Below are 20,680 nucleotides of genomic sequence, written 5' to 3'. Positions count from 1 at the left end.
GATAGTGGAGCTGCACCCTGAGCAGAAGTAACCTTCTCATGGGGATTGGACTGGTTCCCCTGCAAGCACTTCTTTGGACTACCTTGCAGAACCTGAGCTAAGACCACAGCTAGACCAGGACTGCTTAATTATGCATACCTCTTGCCCCTTCTCCAGTACTTCCTCTATTTAAACCTAAAGCTCATGTCAGTACCCGGAAAGTGAACTTGGGGGTCACTGTACCCCTTTAACATCCTTCTTTCCAGAGTGACCATATTGAATAAATCTCCTTTGTTCATCACTATTTCCATCCCTTTTACTGGTGTGTTGTTGAGTGGGTGGCTGAGGCCTGGGCTTCTGGTCTAAAAACCTCTGGTACCATTAGACTGACTCAAGCTTGCCAAATATTGCCTAAATAAGATTCTTGATGACTTTGTGTTGAGGAGTAAAAACTTACTCATTTAAAATCATCTACTTGATGTATGGCAACAGATGCTGATATTGCCCTGGAATCATGCTTGTGAGATCAGCTCATACTGGGGAAAGTTCCATTAGCAAAGTTGCTGCTACTGCACCACCTACCACCTCTTTCATCTACCCACTCACCCGTGCACGCAGCAAACAGCTCGGCTTTCCACAGGCTGCCCTGGAGCAACCCATGTCAATTATATCACAAAACCCAGGGTGAAAATGCCACGAAGCACATGGCTAACAGCTGGAACCACTTATATAAGATTGCTTCAACCCAACTGCAAAGGAGATAGAGCAACTCAGAATGGAAAGGGTGTTTCTCATTTTTTAAAAAAGGCACTTCCTGCCTTTTCCATCTTTATTAACATACACACAGAGAGAATCACTTAGGAAAGGCTGCATGTCAGTATGCAGAAATGGGTGTCAGAGTCTTGTTTTGTTTTGTTTAAACATTTTTATTATTTTATTTACTTATGAGAGAGAGAGAACGGGCACACCCGGGCCTCTAAAACCACTGCAAATGGACTCCAGAGGCATGTGACACCATATGCAACTGCTTTACGTGGGTTTTGATGAATCGAACCTGGGTCCTTAAGCTTCGCAGGTAAGTTCCTTAACTACTAACCCATCTCTTCAGCCCTTGTTTTTTTAAATATTTTACTTTATATTTATTTGAGAGAGAGAGAGAGAGAATGGGCATGCCAGGGCCTCTAGCTCTGCAAACGAACTCCAGACACATGCACCACTTTGTGCATCTGGCTTATGTGGGTACTGGGGAATCGAACCTAGGTCCTTAGCATAGGCAAGTGCCTTAACCACTAAGCCATCTCTCCAGCCCCACCTTGTTTTGTTTTTAAGTGAGTAGGTTTATTTAAATAGGATTTTGCTTCCATGAGTATAGATAATAAACTATGATATTTCCCTCCTACCACCTCCATTTCCCTCTCCCCAATCCACCCTCCATTGAATCCCTTCATCTTTCCAATTAGTCTCTCTTCCATTTTGATGTCATTTTTTTCCTATTATGAAAGTCTTGTGTAAGGAGTGTTAAGTACTATGAGGTCATGAATATCAAGGCTACTTTGTGTCTGGAAGATTGCATTGTAAGCGGTCCTACCCTTCCTTTAACTCTTATATTCGGATTCTTTATATTCAAATGCACCTTGGAGAAATGAGACATCTTTTTTTTTCTACTTAAATGAGTCTAGTAGCAGTGCCCAGGGCCACTAGTGATTCTGAGGGAAAAGCCTCCAAAATGCTGTGGTTAGAGAATACTTGAAGCAGGCACAAATAAGAAACAGAGTGGTTTTATAAAAATCCAAATAGCTACATAGAGAATACAATAAAACTTGCAGGAAGCAAACTCCCTGGGTGGTTGGCAGTGGGAACTTAAACTAAAATAATTGAGATTAAATAATGGAAAAGGAAGAGACATCTAGAGAGTATGAGGTTCTTTACTATGGCTGTGAACATTTTTTAATTTTCTTTAAAATGGGCATTTCATACAATCATTCCTATATTCACATATTTGAAACAGACAAGGAAATGACAAGCCTAAATTTACTATGTGCAGAGTCATGGAGAGATGGAAGTAGGACCTGAGCCCATATCTGCTGGGGGAGGCATACCCTGTCATTTTAGTTATAGAACTACTTTATTTAGGGACATTGGGCCCAAAGGTCACAGAGGTTACAAGGGATGGCTTCATAGCTGAAACTGGGCAGCCAGAAAAAGTCAGAAAACTCAAAGGGCCTATGCAAAGAAAAAAACATGGAAAAACAAGCACAGGAAATAGCCAAGTCTATTCACAATGAAGGTGGAAATTTATTCATTTTAGCCTAAAGTTCAGAGGTAGCACTGGAGCCCTGTTCATGTGCCCAAGACAGGCACTTAGACACTGTTTCTGCTGGGAAGCCCTAACTCCGCACCTCACATGGACCCACAAAGTAACAAAAGCTATTTGAAAGCCTTGCATCTCTCTTTTCTAATTGGGTCCATCTCCTTGACTAGGTCAAGCTCCTGCTTGACTGTGTACACCTAACATACTTATCCTTTTCAAGGCTAAAGACAAAAGGATACACCATCATCCTAAACCTGTAGTTCCCTTCCATTCCCAGAACAGCACAGCCGAACATCACAATAGGCTCCCGCAATGAGGGTCAGTCATCCATCACAGTGAGGCTGCACCCTGGAGCAGAAGCAACCATCTCCTGTGAACCACCTTTCTCCTCAAGCAATAAGGACATCTTCAGACCTGAGAAAATGATCAACCAGACCACACCCAGACCAGAACTGCTTAATTATGCATACTTCTTGCCCCAATTCTTTCTCTGTTAAACCTAAAGTTCATGTCAGTACCCTGAAGACAGATTTGGAGTCACTGCCCCTCCCCTGTATCTGTCCCTCTTCTCAATGTGGACACACTGAATAAATCTCTCTGCTTTTGATCACCACTGGTCTTTTTAATTGTCCCACTAAAACCGGGGCCAAGCCTAGTCTGCTAGGGCTTTCACCCTTAAAACTCCAGTTAGGAGCTGGGGAGATGACTCAGTTGGTAAAGTGCTTGCTATGCAAAGACCAGAGTTCAGGTCCCCAGAACCCATGTAAGGAGTAAAATTCAGGTATGGTGTGTGCCTGTAATCCCAGCACTGGCGAGGGGAAGCAAGAGGATTCCTGGGGCTTCCTGAGCTCCAGTTTCAGTAATAGATCCTACGTAAAAAAAAAAAAAATTAGGTGGAGAGTTGATTGAGGATGACACCTGATTTTGACCTCTGGCCTCCATATGCACATGCACACACATGCATGCACAACCATACTACATGTGTGTCCACATACATATGAACATGTGAACACATATGCCCATCACACACATGCAAAAAAACAAGCCCAACTCCAGTAAATGGTACCTCAGTTTCTGCAGCCACTCCAGGGAGTCACGAAACCTCATGAACTAAGTCCAAGAGCATCTTCATTCTTGGTCTGGATAGAACTGAACTCCAGCTCCTATCACTAGCCTAAGACCAGATGCCAGAAGTGCAAAACAGAACTCCAAATCCAGACCGCAGGTGCTTTTCATTAACCCCAGGGAGCTAGAGAAATGGCACTGACTTGAATTAGAAATAGAAACAAAGGGACTCCCAAATAAAGACTGGGTGCCCAGGGCTATGGAATGAAACAACCATTTTTCAAATTAACGTAGCTCATGCTTTATGGGAACTTTTGGATGGGGTACTCACCTCTTTTGCAAAATCTCTTCCTACGCTGAGCCGCCAACATTTAAATGGGCATTAGCCAGGCATAGTGGTGCCTGCCCTTCATTTCAGCGCTAGACAGGCTGAAGCTGAGCTGCCACAAGTCTGAGGCCACAGTGGGCCACATCCTGAGTTCCAGCCAACCTGGGCTACAGAAACTAAGATCAGTGTCTTTACATTTTAACGACTATTGTGTCTGTTGATTAAAGAAGAGATGACCATGACTTTGAGAAGACCAGGGAAGGAAGCAAGGGCCCCTGTGCAACCCGCAATCTAGGGAGAGCTGCGCTTCTCCTTAACACAAGGCGCCGACACCAGGACTCCACCTCAGGCTGCAGGAGCCAGGCATTGCACTGGGGCCCCAATTCCAGCATCAACAATGGCCGGACAAGAGTGCAATACTAAAAGCTTTGTCTGTCTTTCCACAAGGATTAACATTCCCCCCTCACAAAAAGCCATAGCTAATGAGAAAGGGTTACACAATATGATAGCTAATGTATAGAAACAATGAAAAAACAAAATCTTGGGCAGGAGAGATGGCTTAGCGGATAAGCGCTTGCCTGTGAAGCCTAAGGACCCCGGTTCGAGGCTCGGTTCCCCAGGTCCCACGTTAGCCAGATGCACAAGGGGGCGCACGCGTCTGGAGTTCGTTTGCAGAGGCTGGAAGCCCTGGCGCACCCATTCTCTCTCTCCCTCTGTCTTTCTCTCTGTGTCTGTCGCTCTCAAATAAATAAATAAATAATTTTTAAAAATAAATAAAAAAAAGAAGCCTAAGGACCCTGGTTCGAGGCTTGATTCCCCAGGACCCACATTAGCCAGATGCACAAGGGGGCGCACGTGTCTGGAGTTCGTTTGCAGTGGCTGGAGGCCCTGGCACGCCTATTCTCTCTCTGTCTCTCTGCCTCTTTCTCTCTCTGTCTGTTGCTCTCAAAAATAAACAAAAAAAAATTTTTTAAAGAAAAAACAAAATCTTAGAACTCTTAATTGAATAACCCATTCAGGCAGAAACCATCAGTTGTTACTAAAGTTATTAGGTGGAAGGTTGAGGGCAAGGAACAGCTAAGAAAGCCAAAGTATCACCCATCACTTTCTTGTTGCTCCCAAGGTATTTTTAAAAATGTAATATGACAGACTCTATTTGGCTGTTGTCTCCTTAGAACAAATTAAAGTATGACTAGCAATGCTAAGACATCAATTGTCTCTGATGTTATACAGCATGAAATAAACAGCTTCATTTAAGAAGCACATTTCTTTTTTAAAAAATGCCTAACCAGGCCATGCATGGAGCACATTGTTCACTCAGCACTTGGGAGGTAAAGGCAAGAGGATCAGGGGTTCAACATCGTCATGGGACTCAACCCTATCTTAAGATATATATATACAAATAGGGCTAGAGGAATGGCTTAGCAGTTGAAGCATTTGCCTGCAAAGCCAAAGGACCCTGGTTAATTCTCTAGGACTTGTGTAAACCAGATGATCAAGGGGGCGCATGAGTCTGGAATTCATTTGCAGTGGCCAGAGGCCCTGACACACCCATTCTCTCTCTATCTGCCTCTTTCCCTCCCTCCCTCTCTCCCTCCCTCCCTCCCTCCCTCCTCCCTCCCTCTCTCTCTCTCTCTCTCTCGTTAATTTATTTATTTATTTAAAACATACAAATAAAGAAATAAATAAAAATAACAGATGCTGGTGAGGATGTGGAGGAACCGGAACACTCATACATTCTGAGAAGAACCACAAGATGGTATAATCACTTGGGGAAACATTTCCTCAGAATGTAAAGCATAGGCCAGGGGAGATGGCTCAGTCAATAGTGCTTGTTGCACAAGTATGAGCACCTGAGTTTGGGTCCCCAGCACCCATGTTTGAAAAACAAAATGGGCCAGGTACAGTGGGGTACGCCTGTAATCCCCGCTCTAGAAAGGTGGAGACAAGAGGGCCTCTGGGGCTTTCTGGCTGGCTTGTCTAGCTGAACTGGTGAGCTCTGGCTTCAATGAGAAACCCGTGTCAAAAAATAAGGTGGAGGGTATGGTGCTTTATATGAGCTGTCCCCCCAGAGGCTCATATGTTTTGAATACTTGGACCCCAGCTGGTGGCAATTTGGGAAGGTGGGTCTTGCTGGAGAAGGTGTGTTGGTGCTGGTGCGCTTATGATGTCACAGCTGAGTTAGAAGCTCAGCTAGCTCCCTCTTGCTGCTTTTTGCTGGCCACTGGGGAAATATGTGTGTGCAGCCTCTGCTTTACCATCCTTTTCCTGCCACGCTGAAACCTCTCCTTGAGACTGTAAGCCAAAATAAACCCTTTTGTGGTAGTTATATTCATGTTGCTGGGACAAACCTCCAACCAAAAGCAGCTTGTGGGAGTAAAAGGTTTATTTTGGCTTATAGACTTGGTGGCTTGGAAAGGTGGTAGAGCAGAGGCTGGACATCATCTCCTTGCCAACATCCAGTAGACAACAGCAGCAGGAGAGTGAGCTGACTAACGCTGGTAAGCTGGAGGCTAATGAACCTCAAGGTCCACCCCAGCAACATACCTCCTCCAGCAAGGCTCCATCTCCAAAATTGCCACCAGCTGAGGAATAATTATTAATATATAAGTGTATGGGGTCATGATTCCAATCAGTCCACTTTTTCTCCTATCAACTGCTTTTGGTCAGGTGTATTGTCCCAGCAACACAAAGATAGCTATAACTGCAAGTGATTGAAAAAGACACCCAACATTGACTTCTGGCCTCCACACACCTGCACACATGCATGCACACACAAATAAAAATAAATAAACACAGAGTTGTTAAAAGTCTCAACAATTCTACTCCTAGGCAGAAACCCAAAAAGTGAAAGCAGTATCCACACAAAAATCTGTACACAATGTGCACAGCAGCATCCAAAACAGCCAAAACCTACAAACTACACGTCCACTAACTTATGAATGGAGAAAATGTGTGCTATCCACACAATGGATAACTATCCAGCCAGAAAAGACTGACGTTCAGACACTTACTACAATATGAACTCTGAAAACATTGTGCTACATAGAAGAAGCCAGCTACAAAAGACCACACATTCCATTTATATGAAATGTCCAGAACATGGAAATCCACAGAGAGAAATTAGACTAGGGTCTGCCAGGGGCTGGGTAAGGAAGAAGTAGGAAGTGATTTGCTTTGGAGCTGAAAAAAAATTCCATAATTGGATAGTGATAATGGTTGCACAACTCTCGGAACACTGAATTACATACACATATTTATTTTTGTTTTGATTTTGAAAGAAGGTCTCTCTCTGTAGACCTGGCTGGCATCAAATTCTTGATCCTGCCTTAGCCTCCCAACTGCTGGGAATATAGGTATATGCCACCACTCCTGGCTTGAATTATCTATTTCTAAAAGGTAGATTTTTGCTGGGTATGGTTGATAGTATATGCCTAAAATCCCAGTAGTTGAGAGGTAAAGGCAGAAATATTAAGAGTTTAAGGCCAGCCTCAGAAACGTAGTGAGGTTGAGGCCTGCCAAAAGAAAAAGAGGGGATGGACTTTATTGTATGTGAATTATCTCAATAAAGCTGTTATTCAAAAAGAAAAAATCAAAGCCAGGTGGGGTGGCTCAAGTCTGTAATCTCAGTACTTTGGAAACTGCTAGCCTGGGTTAGATACTATGCCAAAAAACAGGAAGAAAGAAAGAAAAAAAAATATTAAGGAGCTGAGACAAGTATATTAAATAAAGAGAAGAAATAAGTATAAATATATCTGTTTGTCCAAGTGAGAATCCCTCTCAAGGAGATTTTTATTTTATTTATTTATTTATTTGAGATAGAGAGAAAGAGAGTGCAAATATGGACCCACCAGGGCCTGTTGCCACTGCAAACAAACTCCAGATGCACCCACCTTGGGCATCTGGCTTTACCTGGGTACTAGAGAAACAAACCCAGGCCATCAGGCTTTGTAAGCAAGTGCCTTTAACTGCTGAGTCATCTCTCCAGTCAGGAGATTGTAAAAACATGAACAAGGCTGGGGACCTAGCTCGGTGGATAAAGTGCTTATGAGCATGAGGACCTGAATTTGGATCCCAAGAAAACCTGACAACCCAACTTCAGATTTCCAGAAGTCATATAAGGTCATATTGTACATATGTGTGTCTGTAATCCAGAACGCCTACAGAGAGAAGGGAGGTGGTGACAAGAAAATCCCAGAGCTGGGCTGGAGAGATGACTTAGTGGTTAAGCGCTTGCCTGTGAAGCCTAACGACCCCAGTTCGAGGCTCAATTCCCCAGGACCCATGTTAGCCAGATGCACAAGGGGGCGCACGCATCTGGAGTTCATTTGCAGTGGCTGGAGGTCCTGGTGCTCCTGTTCTCTCTCTCTCTCTCTGCCTCTTTCTCTCTCTGTCTGTTGCTCTCAAATAAATAAATAAAAATGAACAAAAAAAAATTTTAAAAAAAAAGAAAATCCCAGAGCTCTTGGGCTAGCTAACCTGGTGAATAAATCAGCAAACAAGAGAGACCGTGCCTCAAAAACAAGGTGAAAGGGGAGGACTGACAATATTGTCCTTTTACCTCCACTTGCACTCCTGCATTCACACACATACACACACAAAATACAAAAATAAAGATAAAAAAATAAAAATAAAAACATGGGCTGAAGAGATGGCTTCGTAGTTAAGGAGCTCGCCTGCAAAGCCAAAGGACCAGGTTCAGATCCTCAGGACCCACATAAGCCAGATGCACAAGGTAGCACTTGTGCCTGGAATTTATTTGCAGTGGCTGGAGGTCCTGGCCAACCTATTCATTCTCATTCTCTCCCTCTAAAGTAAATAAACAAGTTAATATAAAATATTTAAAAATTTAAATTAAAAAAATAAAAACATGAATGATGATTATCTCTGGGGATACAGCTAGGAGGCTGGAAGAAGGATAGGAAGAAAATTACATTTTTAACCATTATTTCTAGTTTTAAAAATGAAACTTTAGAGCTGGAGAGATGGCTTAGTGGTTAAACACTTGCCTGTGAAGCCTAAGAATCCTGGTTTGAGGCTCGTTTGTTTCCCCAGGACCCATGTTAGCCAGATGCACAAGGGGGCACACGCATCTGGAGTTCGTTTGCAGTGGCTGGAGGCCCTGCACGCCCATTCTCTATCTCTCTCTCTCTATCTGCCTCTCTCTCTGTTGCTGTCAAATAAATAAATAAAAATAAAAATTATTTTTAAAATGAAACTTTAAATGTATTACTTTCCCCAAGATTAATTTTGCTTTATTTTACCTTACCATTTTTTTTGTGTGTGTGTGCTACTAGGAATTGAACCCAGGGCCTCATGCATTCTAGGCAAGCACTCTACTTTGAGCTATCTCAGTGTTCCAAATTAATTCTAAAATAAAACTCGATATGTTTTCTTTTTTTGTTTGTTTTTTGTTTTTGTTTTTTTGTTGTTGTTGTTGTTTATTTGTTTTTCAAAGTAGGGCTTCACTTTAGCCAGGCTGGCCTGGAATTCACTATGTAGTCTCAGGGTAGCCTCGAACTCATGGTTATGCTCCTACCTCTGCCAGGGATTAAAGTTGTAAACCACCATGCCTGGCTAAAGCTCTATATATTTTCTAAAGGAAAAAGTTTAACCTGAATATGCTCGATAGGATTCATTGACCCATTTACAAGAAATGTAGGAACAGAATGGCAAGTTAAACTTCAGGACAAAGAAATAATAAAATGCAGATAGAATATTCTACAGTACAAAAGGCAGTGATTCTCGGGCTGGAGATATGGCTTAGCGGTTAAGCGCTTGCCTGTGAAGCCTAAGGACCCCGGTTCAAGGCTCGGTTCCCCAGGTCCCACGTTAGCCAGATGCACAAGGGGGCGCACACGTCTGGAGTTCGTTTGCAGTGGCTGGAAGCCCTGGCGCACCCATTCTCTCTCTCTCCCTCTATCTGTCTTTCTCTCTATGTCTGTCGCTCTCAAATAAATAAATAAAAAATGAACAAAAAAAAATTTAAAAAGGCAGTGATTCTTAAATAAGTCCAAGCTTTGAGAATTTTTATATAGCCTGAGTATCATTTGGCAGTAGGGAATTATTATGATTTTTGTTAAGTGTGACAATACAATAGTGTTATAGTTAATCTCTGGTTGTCTTGACAAGATTTACAATCATGATGGAATAAAAATCTCTGAGAATTGCCAGGCGTGGTGGCGCATGCTTTTAACCCCAGCACTCAGGAGGCAGACATAGGAGGATCACCATGAGTTCAAGGCCACCCTGAGACTAGAGAATGAATTCCAGGTCAGCCTGGACCATAGTAAGACCCTACCTCAAAAAAATAAAAAATCTCCAAGAATGTCTGTGAGGGATTTTCTTGACTAGGTTAACTAAGGTGAGAGGAGCTACCCTAAATGTGGGCAGCTCCATGCCATGGGCTGGGGACCTAGACTGAGTAAAAAGGCGAAAGTTACTGAGCATCAACATTCACTGGACCAAATGAGACCCTCTGCCTCAGAGTCCTGCTGCCCTGCCTTCCCCAGCATTGGACGGTAGTCTTCAACAGTAAGCCTAAATAAACCCCTCCTTCCTTAAGCTGCTTCTTGTCATGGGTCTGGTCACAGCAACAAGAAAGGGATTCAAGTAGTTATGAATGTGTTCTGCTTTTTTAGGAATATGAAGGAAGACTGAGCATCACGACCTCTCTCAGGCTGCATGTGGTGGCTCATACCTGGAATCCTAGCAGTTGAGATGTTGAGGCAGAGATGGTCCAGGAGTTCAAAACCAGCTTGGACTAGAGAGTGAACCCTATCTCAGACAGCCACTAAAAACCTACTCTCTCCTTTCTTTGGCATGACCACTTCCATGTTGAACTTCACTTGACCTTAGTCTTTCTTTGGCAGCCTGTCCATGCTGTACGTGCACACAGGCAAACTATTCAGAAATAAGAATGGGGGAAGAAATAACTATGTTTGACAAAAATAATCACTGCTCTTCTTGAGATCTGCTTAACTGAAAACCAGCTTGTGATGAAGGTCTGATGGCATCTGACCACAACCACCCACCTGCAAGAAGGCACCAGGCTGAAATTATTCTGTCATATTTAAACTGCAGCTTCTGGTACTCTAGGACCACAGATCTTCCTCTCCACTAGCTCTTCACCTAATGAAGCTCTTTCTTTACCACTGCTTTTTTTTGCAACTGGCTGGATCCCCTTGTACAAGCAGCCCAAGCCTATGCACGGGAGCAAGGATATATGAAATATTTCCTGATGAAGTGTCACAAAAGCTATGGTTGCTGGGCATGGTGATGCACACCTTTAATTCCAGCACTTAGGAAGCAGAAGTAGAAGGACTGCCCTGAGTTTGAGGCCACCCTGAGAATACACAGTGAATTCCAGGTCAGCCTGGGCTAGAGCGAAACCCTACCTCAAATAAATAAATAAATAAATTTTTTAAAAGCTATGGTTTACTGTTACTTGGCATTTTCCTTCTGCCACAGCATGGTGCCATTTTAACTGCAGAGAGCATTTTGGTTCAGTACCCTTGGCAACTTTGGGGCAGAACAACGCAGCCAGGGGACAGCCAGGTCTACAGCCATGTAGTAAGGCTACTGACACTCCCTAGTAGATGGAGGAGAGGGTCACAAGCCGCTCACCTAGGATTCCCGTTATTGTTCCCTCCAGCTGTAAGCGATCTTGGGAGATGCTAGATTATATGGGAAGTAGAAGGTTAACCTGAAGGGAGACTCCATAATGCAGCTTCCATGAGGTGGCCAACCAGGATCCACTGGGACTTGGCAGTGAAGTACCTGCCTTTGAGTCACCCTTGCTCCTGTAACCCCTCACCTGTGCTCTGTAAGTAACACCAATAAAGCCAATGGCCCACAGAATTGCAGTCTCGTGCAGACGTTACTTGAGTTTGGTGCCCTAGCTGGGGTGACGAGACGTGTGTTCATGTCTCTTCAAGAAAAAGCTTCATATTTACACTGGATGCTGTAGCAAAAGGAAATCCATGAAACAAATAGGGAAATGAAATTTCCCAGTCCCCACTGGTAATTAATATAGAAAATATTAACAGCTATTAACACTATTGAACCCCAGTATGGTGCCTATGAGTGTCCTGATGCTACTTTCTCCTCTTCGTGTCAGAACACAATTTTAACTTAAAAAAAATAATAAGGGCTGGAGGGATGGATCTGCAGTTAAAGGTGTCTGTTTGCAAAGCCTGACAGCCTGGGTTCAATTTCCCAGGACCCATATAAAGCCAGATGCACACAGTAGAGCATGCATCTGAAGCTCATTTGCAGTGGCAGGAGACCCTGGTGTGCCCACTCCCCCCACCTCTTTGCAAATAAATAAATGAAATTCAAAATAAATAAATGAAAAGAAAAAATTTAGCTGAGAGGAGAGCAAAACTGCTAAATCCTCCTGAGACTGGAGATGTTTCAGCAGCACTGCAGTGGTGGGCGTGGTCGGAGCGGAGGTACGTTGGACGACACCCTGCACGGTGGCCCCAACACAGGCAGCCTGAAAGTCTGCTAGAGCAAGCGCTGCCGGTACGCAGGGAGGAAGGAAGGGGAAAGGCGGGTCCACGTGTGGCAGCGCACGCCGGTACTCCCAGCATGTGGGGGGCGGGAGGCAGGCTGGGTAGAGTTCAAGATCATTCTCAGCTACATAGCAAGTTTGAGGACAGCCCAAAACAAAAAAAAGATGGGAGGAAGAAGAAAGAAGGACAGAGGAAGCAGGAAAAGAAAAAAGGGGAGGGAGGTAAGGAAGATGGGAGGGAGGGACCCTGTGCCTGGGATTTCAGAATTGCCACCATAACTGGCTGTTTATTTATTTATTTATTTATTTATTTATTGAGTACTTTAAGTGAAATCTCAGATAGCTGAAGTCTCATCCACCAATGTTTCCACGAATACCTCTTCTAGAAAGATAGTTTAAGCAGATGCGAGACTTTGGGTTTCATCACCACACAATAAAAACTAAAATAAACAAAAACAGCAGCAATTTGTCTGGAAGAGGTCTTTGTACCACCAGGTTGTTTTAATAAATCAGGTTCCAACTAGGACCCTGCCTCCCTGCCTGCATTTGGTTAACCTGCTCTGAAATCTCTTAACTTTTACTGGTTCTCTCTGCTACTTTGTCTCAGGTGCCATTTTGTTTGTTGAAGAAAATGATCTTTTTAAATTAAATCATGACATTCACTTACTTAGAAACATCATGTGACTCTCAATTGCATCACAGACTCAAGTTTTAAAAAAGGTTCTTGTAGCGCCAGGAGTGGTCACCTCTAATCCCAACACTTGGAGGCAGAGATAAGAGGATGGCCGTGAGTTCGAAGCCACTCTGAGACTACATAGTGAATTCCAGGTCAGCCTGGGCTAGAGCAAGAAAAACTTTTTTAAAAAATGTTAAGTCTTTGTGGTCGTTCATTCATTCCACAGCACCGTGTACCCCACCCCCACCCCAGCAGCGGTGGGGATGGCGGAGAGCAAGCAAGGAAAGCCCTGTCCTCATCAGGCTCAGACTGACTGGGGAGACAGGCAACAGACAAATGAAGACACAAATTAGCTGCACGTACTAGGGCAAAAAGAACACTGGCAGGCATGGTGGCATAGGCCTTTAGTCCCAGCACTCAGGAGGCTGCGGTAAGAGGATCACAGTGAGTTTGAGGCCAGCCTGGGCCAGAGACCAGCCTAAAAAAAGACTGCATGTCCTCCAAAGTGAAGCACTTCCTCCAGGAAGGAAGAGAGAAGCTCATAAACCCCAGGAAACTCACCAAAGTGCCAGGCTCAGGAAAGTTACAGAGTCACAAGGCCCCTTCCCCAAGGTTATAGAAACAGTAAACAGTTGGGGGCCTCTCCCTGGAACTGGGGTGGGCTTTCCTGTGATGCAGCTGCCTTTGTGTCACCAGTGCTCCTATAAATAACTCACTGGTTCACCAAGCTACACTTGGGTGGAATTGTTTCTTTGGTCTTCTGTCAGTGCCTTATCTGGAGTAAAGAGACATTTGCTCACGTCTCCCCAGAAAATAAAAGCATGCAATAGCATGTACCACAGATGGACAGCGAACCCACTTGGAGAGCTTGCAGGAGAACTGGGAGTTGGTGGCAGGATGGAACGAGCTGAGAGATGGCATGTGTGTTCCTGAAGAGGGATGAGAAGTGTCAGGACCTACTGAGCTGGTCTAGAAAGAGGAGGCAGACAGGAGGGCTGGAGCCTGGCATGAGAGGACAGACTGCCATGAGCTTAGGGACCACAGACTGGGCCATGGGAGACTGCAGGTGCAAGGGCAAGGATATGGATTTCATGAAGCTCAAGGGAAAAGCCCCCAGGGCTGTTGTCTGGGATCTGGGAGGTCTGAGTGACAAGCATGAGGGTGGCACCACAACTCAGCCTGGCAAGGTCTGTCCTTGCAAAGGACGTGCAAGGCTCACATTCCTTGCACTAGACAGGGTTTCCCACCCAACATTGTTTCCTCATCGGAACAATGTCCTGCCTCCCATCCTCCCCACTGAGCTAACCTCCATCATCTTCTACCTAGAGCTATGGTGGGCAGCATTTCCAGATCTCTCCATTAGCCTGGGCTCTGCTCCAGTATTTCCCCACCCTGAACTTGTGCCTCAAAGCATGCATCACACAGCAGCTGGCTAGTTCTCAGTGACTGGGTGAAGGTCCAGCTTCCTCATTGCACCACAGTCTGTGAGTGCAGAAACACCCAACTGCATTTTCAGTCTGTTTCCCAATCCTTGCACTGTGCCTTGTACATTAGGGAATAAAGATCTGTGGAATGAGCAGATAATGGATCTTGACATTATGCTGTATTACGCACACACACAGAGATACACACACAAGGGGCTGCTGATATAGCTTCCTTGGCAGAGTGCTTCCCTAGCGTATGCAAAGCCTGGGGTTTCATCTCCACCACTGCATAAACAAGGTGTGATGGGACATAACTATAATCCCAGTACTCTGAAGGTAGAGGCAGGAGGACCAGGAGTATCCTCTTACATAACGAGTATGAAGCAAGCCTGGGATACATGAGACCCTGTCTCAAAATAATAATAGAAATATTCAATTCCTTATAATAATAATAATAATTAACTCTTAGGTTATTAAAACAACACAAAACATGTCTTTATAGTCCTTTTTGGAAGCAGGGTCTCACTTTCTATCCCAGGCTGGCCTGAAACTCATGGCAGTCATCTTCCCAGCTCCTGGAGTATTGGGACATTAGGCATTCACCACCATGCCTGGCTCAATCAAAAAAATATGAAAAATCCAAGATAAAGTGGGTTTGGGGATAATCTTTGTCAAGTCTCTTCATTTCATAAACAAAAATGTCAGGATAGTAGGAGGTTAAATAATAAAATATTCTGACCTCATTATTAAGTTGATCATTATAATTAATTAATTACATTTGAGTCCCTTCTAGAAATTAATACCCTGTTTTAGATTTTGTGATTTCAGCCACAGTCTCTGCTGGACCACTGAGCAACCTGCGGCAAATGAGGAGCAGGTGCTCCTTCTCCTGGGGTCCCACAGCCCCAGGCTGAGGCTCAGAGTGGTGTGAGCAGGATGTGGCTTCATTTCAGTCCCTCTGTCCCTTAGGCCAGAGCCTTGTGTTGTAAGCAGTCTGCACAGCCACAGGAAGTGGCCCTGTATTCCACCAGCAAATACATAAATGTCCTGAGTAGATGCATTATTGCTGCACGTGAACAACTTGAGAGTTGTATGCAGGCATGTGTGCAAGTGCATGTATATGTGTATACATGATTATAGGGATAGAGGTATACAGTTTTTGGGTTTTTTTAAATATATTTTTTAAATTTTTTTTTATTTATTTGAGAGCGACAGACACAGAGAGAAAGACAGATAGAGGGAGAGAGAGAGAATGGGCGCGCCAGGGCTTCCAGCCTCTGCAAACAAACTCCAGACGCGTGCACCCCCTTGTGCATCTGGCTAATGTGGGACCTGGGGAACCGAGCCTCGAACCGGGGTCCTTAGGCTTCACAGGCAAGCGCTTAACCGCTAAGCCATCTCTCCAGCCCGGTATACAGTTTTATTGCTACCAAAAATATCCTATTTTCCCATGGCATGGAGGATTTTATCAACAAAACAGGCTGAAGTATTAAATAATAACTAATTCACTTCTCTATTTTTATGACTTGAACACAGTTTAGTAATAGGCAATAAAATCACGTTCTAAATAGTTGTTGGTGTGTGTATGTGTGGTAGTGGTGTGTGGGCATGTGTTTACATGCCACAGCCTGCATGTGGAGGTCAAAGAACAACTTCAGTAGTGGGTCCTTACCTTCCCACCTTCATTGTGAGGCAGGATCTGTATCTTCATTTCCCCTTTGGGAACACCAACCACTAGCTTCCGAGCAATTCCACCTCCCTTCTGGTTTACAGCCAGTATTATAGCATCTGGTTTATATGTGGGTTCTGGGGATCCAAACCTGAGTACTCAGGCTTGCACAACAAGCACTTTACCCACCGAGCCATCTATCCAGTGACCAGAACTTCTTTCATTGATCTCCAAGCCCAATGAGAGTTTCCACTCAATATGAGATAACCCACATGAGGAAAATGAGATGACAACATCCCATTCAAAGTCTGAAAATGCTTGTATTGCTCTGCACAACTTTAGAAAAATTGTAAAGAACTCTTGCCCAGAGAGTTCAAGGTTTAATAGCCAAGGCAACAGAGCTCATGTCAAGTGTCCAGTGGCTTGAGCTGGAAGATCAGAGCCTGGAAGGGGTCTGAAGAACAGCCGGCCTTTTTAGTGAGACTCTACTGATTTATCATCCAAAAATGAGAGGTTATTCTATGGGGGAATCAGACATCATGAGCTTGCTGAGGCCCACCAGGGATCACCTGTAACCCATAAGCACCTGCCCCTCCCAGGAGACATTGCCCAGCAATTCTCTCCCCCTTGTCTCTGAACATAAGTCACCCTGAGGCTGTGGCACTCCATGTCTGGATTCAGTCATATCAGTAGTTCTCCAACATTTTGCCATCACAAACCCTTTATACACTCAACATAACAGCTTTGAAGATCCCAAAATAATCATATGAGAAATTAAAGCCAAAAAGCATTTAAATGCTTAATGAACTTGTTACATGCAAACATCAGTAACATTATTTTAATTAAAATAATTGTATTTTCCAAATATATATATATATATATATCAAGGGAAATGTTTACAAATCAATCTGATGTCTGGCTTAATGGAAGGCAGCTGCTGTTGTTACATTTGATCTATGGAGGCAGAAATACGCAGGTTAACATGTAGCCTCTGGTGAACTCCACTGTGTGTGGCATTATGAGAGTATAAAAACTAAGTAACAGCCTAGTACTATTAAGAAAAGTCCTTTGGGGCTGGAGAGATGGCTTAGTGGTTAGGCGCTTGCCTGCGAAGCTTAAGGATCCGGGTTCAAGGCTCAATTCCCCAGGTCCCATGTTAGTGAGAGGCACAACAGGGCACATGCGTCTGGAGTTCGTTTGCAGTGGCTGGAGGCCCTGGTGTGCCCATTCTCTCTCTCTTTCTCTATCTGCCTCTTTCTCTCTCTGTCTGTTGCTCTCAAATAAATAAATGAAAAAAATTTAAAAAAAGAAAAGTCCTTTGTGTGTGCATATACGTATCTGGCATGCATGTGTATGTGTACGCATGTTCATATGCATGTGAGTGTATTGTGTAAAAGCCAGAGGCTGAGATCAGGGGTCTTCCTCAGTCACTCTCTATCTTATTCTTTGAGACAGGTTCTCTTACAGAACCTGGAGAACACTGTTTCAGCTAGACTAGAGCCCGTGAACCCAGGGATCCCTTATCTCCACTTTTCCCAGTGTTGAGTGAGACAAGTATGCCTTACCATGCCTGGCATGTCACATGGATGCTGAGGATCCAAACTCAGTTCCTCATGCTTACACAGAAAGCACTTTACTCATGGAACTGTTTCCCCAGCCCCAAGCAAAGTGGTTTGAGGGCTAAAGAGATGGCTTAGCAGTTAAGGCACTTGCCTATGAAGTCTTAGAACCCATGTTCCACTCTCCAGATCCCACCTTAGCCAGATGCACAAAGGTGAGGCAAGTGCAAGGTTGAATATGACCACCAGGTGGCGCAAGCGTTTGCAGTTCCATCTCAGTGGCTCAGGCCCTGGTGAGCCTATCCTCCCTCTCTCTCTCTCTCTCTCTCTCTCTCTCTCTGTTTCTCTCTCTCTCTCTCTCTTTCTCTCAACAAAAAGAGTTTTGACCTTATGAATTCCCTGCAAAAGTTTCTGGGGCACCTGGTGTAGGGCAGGGGTAGTAAAGGTCCCTGAAACCATCCTGGGAAAATTTTCCCCTTAAAGGGCAATTAGTGGCATTAAGAATTACTTTCCAGGAGTACAAAAACAGGTCCGGTTTGGTTTTTATTTGCTTGCTTTTAAGTCAGGGTCTCATTTGACCCAGGCTAGCTTCACCAGCTTGTGCTTCCATCTTAGCAGCCTCTGTCACCATGCCCAGCTATTTCTATCCTATTTCCCCTTGTAAACCAGCAGCTCCGGACTTCCACTTTCCTCCTTAGCCTGACCGTCTGCTGGGCACAAAGCATCTCTGTGTGGTCCCTTTGCTGGCCTCTATCTATGAAGTTTAACCCACCTGTTGCCTTGCACTGTCTCGAGTTTGGGTTTGGTTTGCTTTATTTATTGCTGTTTTGAGGTGGGATCTCATGTAGCTCAGGCTGGGCTCAGACTTGTTATGTAGCTGAGGCTGCTGTTGACTTTCTGATCCTGGTACCTATGATTACATGCCCGCACTACCGCGCTGGGCTGCCTGCCTTCTTCATGCCCCACCCCGGACCTGGCAAGTATCTACTGATCATCTCAGATTGCTTCCTAGATCCAACCTCCCTCTTCAACAGTAACCTTGACCCACCTTCGGCTCTACTGCTACATATTGTTATTTAATGTGGTTTTAAAAGAAACCGGGCCATAAGAGCTGTCTTTGTGGACACCCAAGAGTATCCTCTGACCTCCACATGCACCTCTACACTCACACATAGGATGGATGACAGGCTGGAGATGCAGTGTGGTAGAGTGTTGCCTTTTTCGCGTGAGGCCCTAAGTTTGATCCCCAGAACTGCCAAAAGGGAGAGAAGCATGAATACAACCGAAGATTTGTAGGGGTGTGTGTGTTTCAACATACTGAATTTGGGGGAGGGGTAGTGTGGTAGATTTGATTTTGTGCATTTAGATGAATTACACTCAAAAGGGGGAACCTAATATACTTCTCCAAACTGTTCACAGGGCCAGGGCAGTCAGCCAGCAAGGGTGAGAGCTCTTTGAGGATGTGACTAAACTCAGTCTTTTTGTGCAAATCCCACAAGTTCCACGTGGGTATTGTCCAAGGCTATCTTCGGAGGCCAGACCCAGAGCACAGCCACTCCCCACAGGACGGGCCCTGGCCGCTGTTTGTGTAGTCCCCCCCCCCCGCCTTCCCCGCCCCACTTCTGGAATGTGCTTTATATGAAATCCACATGGTGCGCGGAAGGAAAGCGGCACGAGAAGATTGACCAAGTTGACAGCGCGCCCAGGCGTGAGTGGCACTGGAGAGGCTTCGGCGAGCTCAAAGTCATGGGCCGCGCTCCTGCTCGGGGGCTCTTGATGGTGACATCGCTAGGCCACAGGAAATTGGATCACCGGGACGCGCTGCGTTCCCAGCCCTGACCTCTGGACTCTGAAACGAGCCCAACTAGACAGCGGAATCGCGGCCAAGTCCCATCCAGAACCCACACACAGATGCAGGGGCCGAGGCTGAGCTCCGGGGCAGGATGGCACGGGGTGGCGGTCCTTCGCGGTCCCGTATCCGCAGTGCTCCCCAGCCCCGCGCAGGCTGCGACCCTAGTGTGCCCATTGCTCCGCGGGGCCCGGGGCCTGTTCCCCGAAAGAAAGCAGGGGACAAAGGCAAGACGCTCACGAAGCTCCCCGCGGCAATGCAGCCGCAGCGGCAGGAAGGAAACTCCGCCCGAAGTCTCCCGATGAAGTCGGGGTCCCCGGGTCCCAGCAGGGCAGTGGCGCGCAGAGCTGGGCGTACCAACCGAGTCGATGCCACCCCAAACCTGCGAGGTCCTCGGGTGACAGCGACAGGCGGCGGGGACCCCTCTGCTCTGCGCCGTCCGGCTCCCTGCGCCCTGGCGCCGTCCAGCGCTCGGTCCCCGCCGGCGACGCCCACGTCCGCCCGGCAGCGCGGGCCCCCCGGCGCCGGGTCTTCCCGCCCGCGCCCCGCACCTCCCGCCCGCCCGACTCACGTAGACCGAGGTGATGTCCGTCTGGTCGTAGAAGCGCAGAGCCCCGATCAGCTCCAAGGCTGGGGACACCACGTCGTCCCCGGCCTCCAGCTCCAGGTCCCCCTGTCCCGGGCCGAAGGGGAAGAGGTCCGGGCGGCTCAGGCAGCCCCCGGACCCCGCCAGCAGCAGCAGCGGCAGCAGCGCCCGCGTCCACGAAGCCCCGCTGCGGCCCTCCGAGCCCGGCATGTTCCCCGGCTGCGCTCCCGCAAAGCCAGCGGCTCGGCTGCTCGGGCCCAGGAGGCGGAGATGTAACCCGACGCCCCTCGGCAGCCCCACCCCGGGAAATAGGTCAGGGAGACCGAGGGGCGATGGGCAGGGCCCTCCCCGTCCACCAATGACCGCCAGGAGGAGGGCGAGGGGCGACACCGAACCCCCCAACCCGCGTCACTGTGGGCGTGGACGGCCGCGAGGGCCGAATCCACCCGACGGTGGGCTCCCACCCAAGACCCGTCCTGGAGGGGGAGGCAGAGCTTCGGACTCCACGCGAGAGGCCTGCGGCGGGCTGCTGCTTGAACTGCAGGCGCCGAGGAAACCAGAGACACTGGGTCCCGAAGCAGAGCGAGCACACACCAGTGCTGGTGGGCCAGCCTCTGGTGGGGAGACTGGGCTTGGAATTAGCAAAAGGTCTGCATCATATGGATGTCCTTTACTCGTCCTACCATCCCTTCATTCAGCTTTTCTTTCTTACTTTATTT

At 46.2% G+C, this 20,680-nt stretch overlaps 1 protein-coding gene across 1 annotated transcript in view; it reads right to left on the bottom strand.

The window, feature by feature from the left end:
* The window catches only part of Nid1 (nidogen 1), a 109,148-nt gene extending 88,962 nt beyond the window's left edge, over window positions 1-20,186 (bottom strand). The window contains exon 1 of the mRNA XM_004662185.2: window positions 19,947-20,186. Coding sequence (XP_004662242.2) covers window positions 19,947-20,171 — 225 coding nt within the window. The 5' untranslated portion in view covers window positions 20,172-20,186. The remainder of the gene's footprint in view (window positions 1-19,946) is intronic.
* Between the last annotated feature and the right edge of the window lie 494 nt (window positions 20,187-20,680).

The sequence above is a fragment of the Jaculus jaculus genome, chromosome 6 (assembly GCF_020740685.1).
Source record: "Jaculus jaculus isolate mJacJac1 chromosome 6, mJacJac1.mat.Y.cur, whole genome shotgun sequence".
Classification (NCBI taxonomy): domain Eukaryota; kingdom Metazoa; phylum Chordata; class Mammalia; order Rodentia; family Dipodidae; genus Jaculus; species Jaculus jaculus.
Note: the sequence above shows the minus strand (reverse complement) of the source record. Positions and strands in the feature narration are given on the sequence as shown.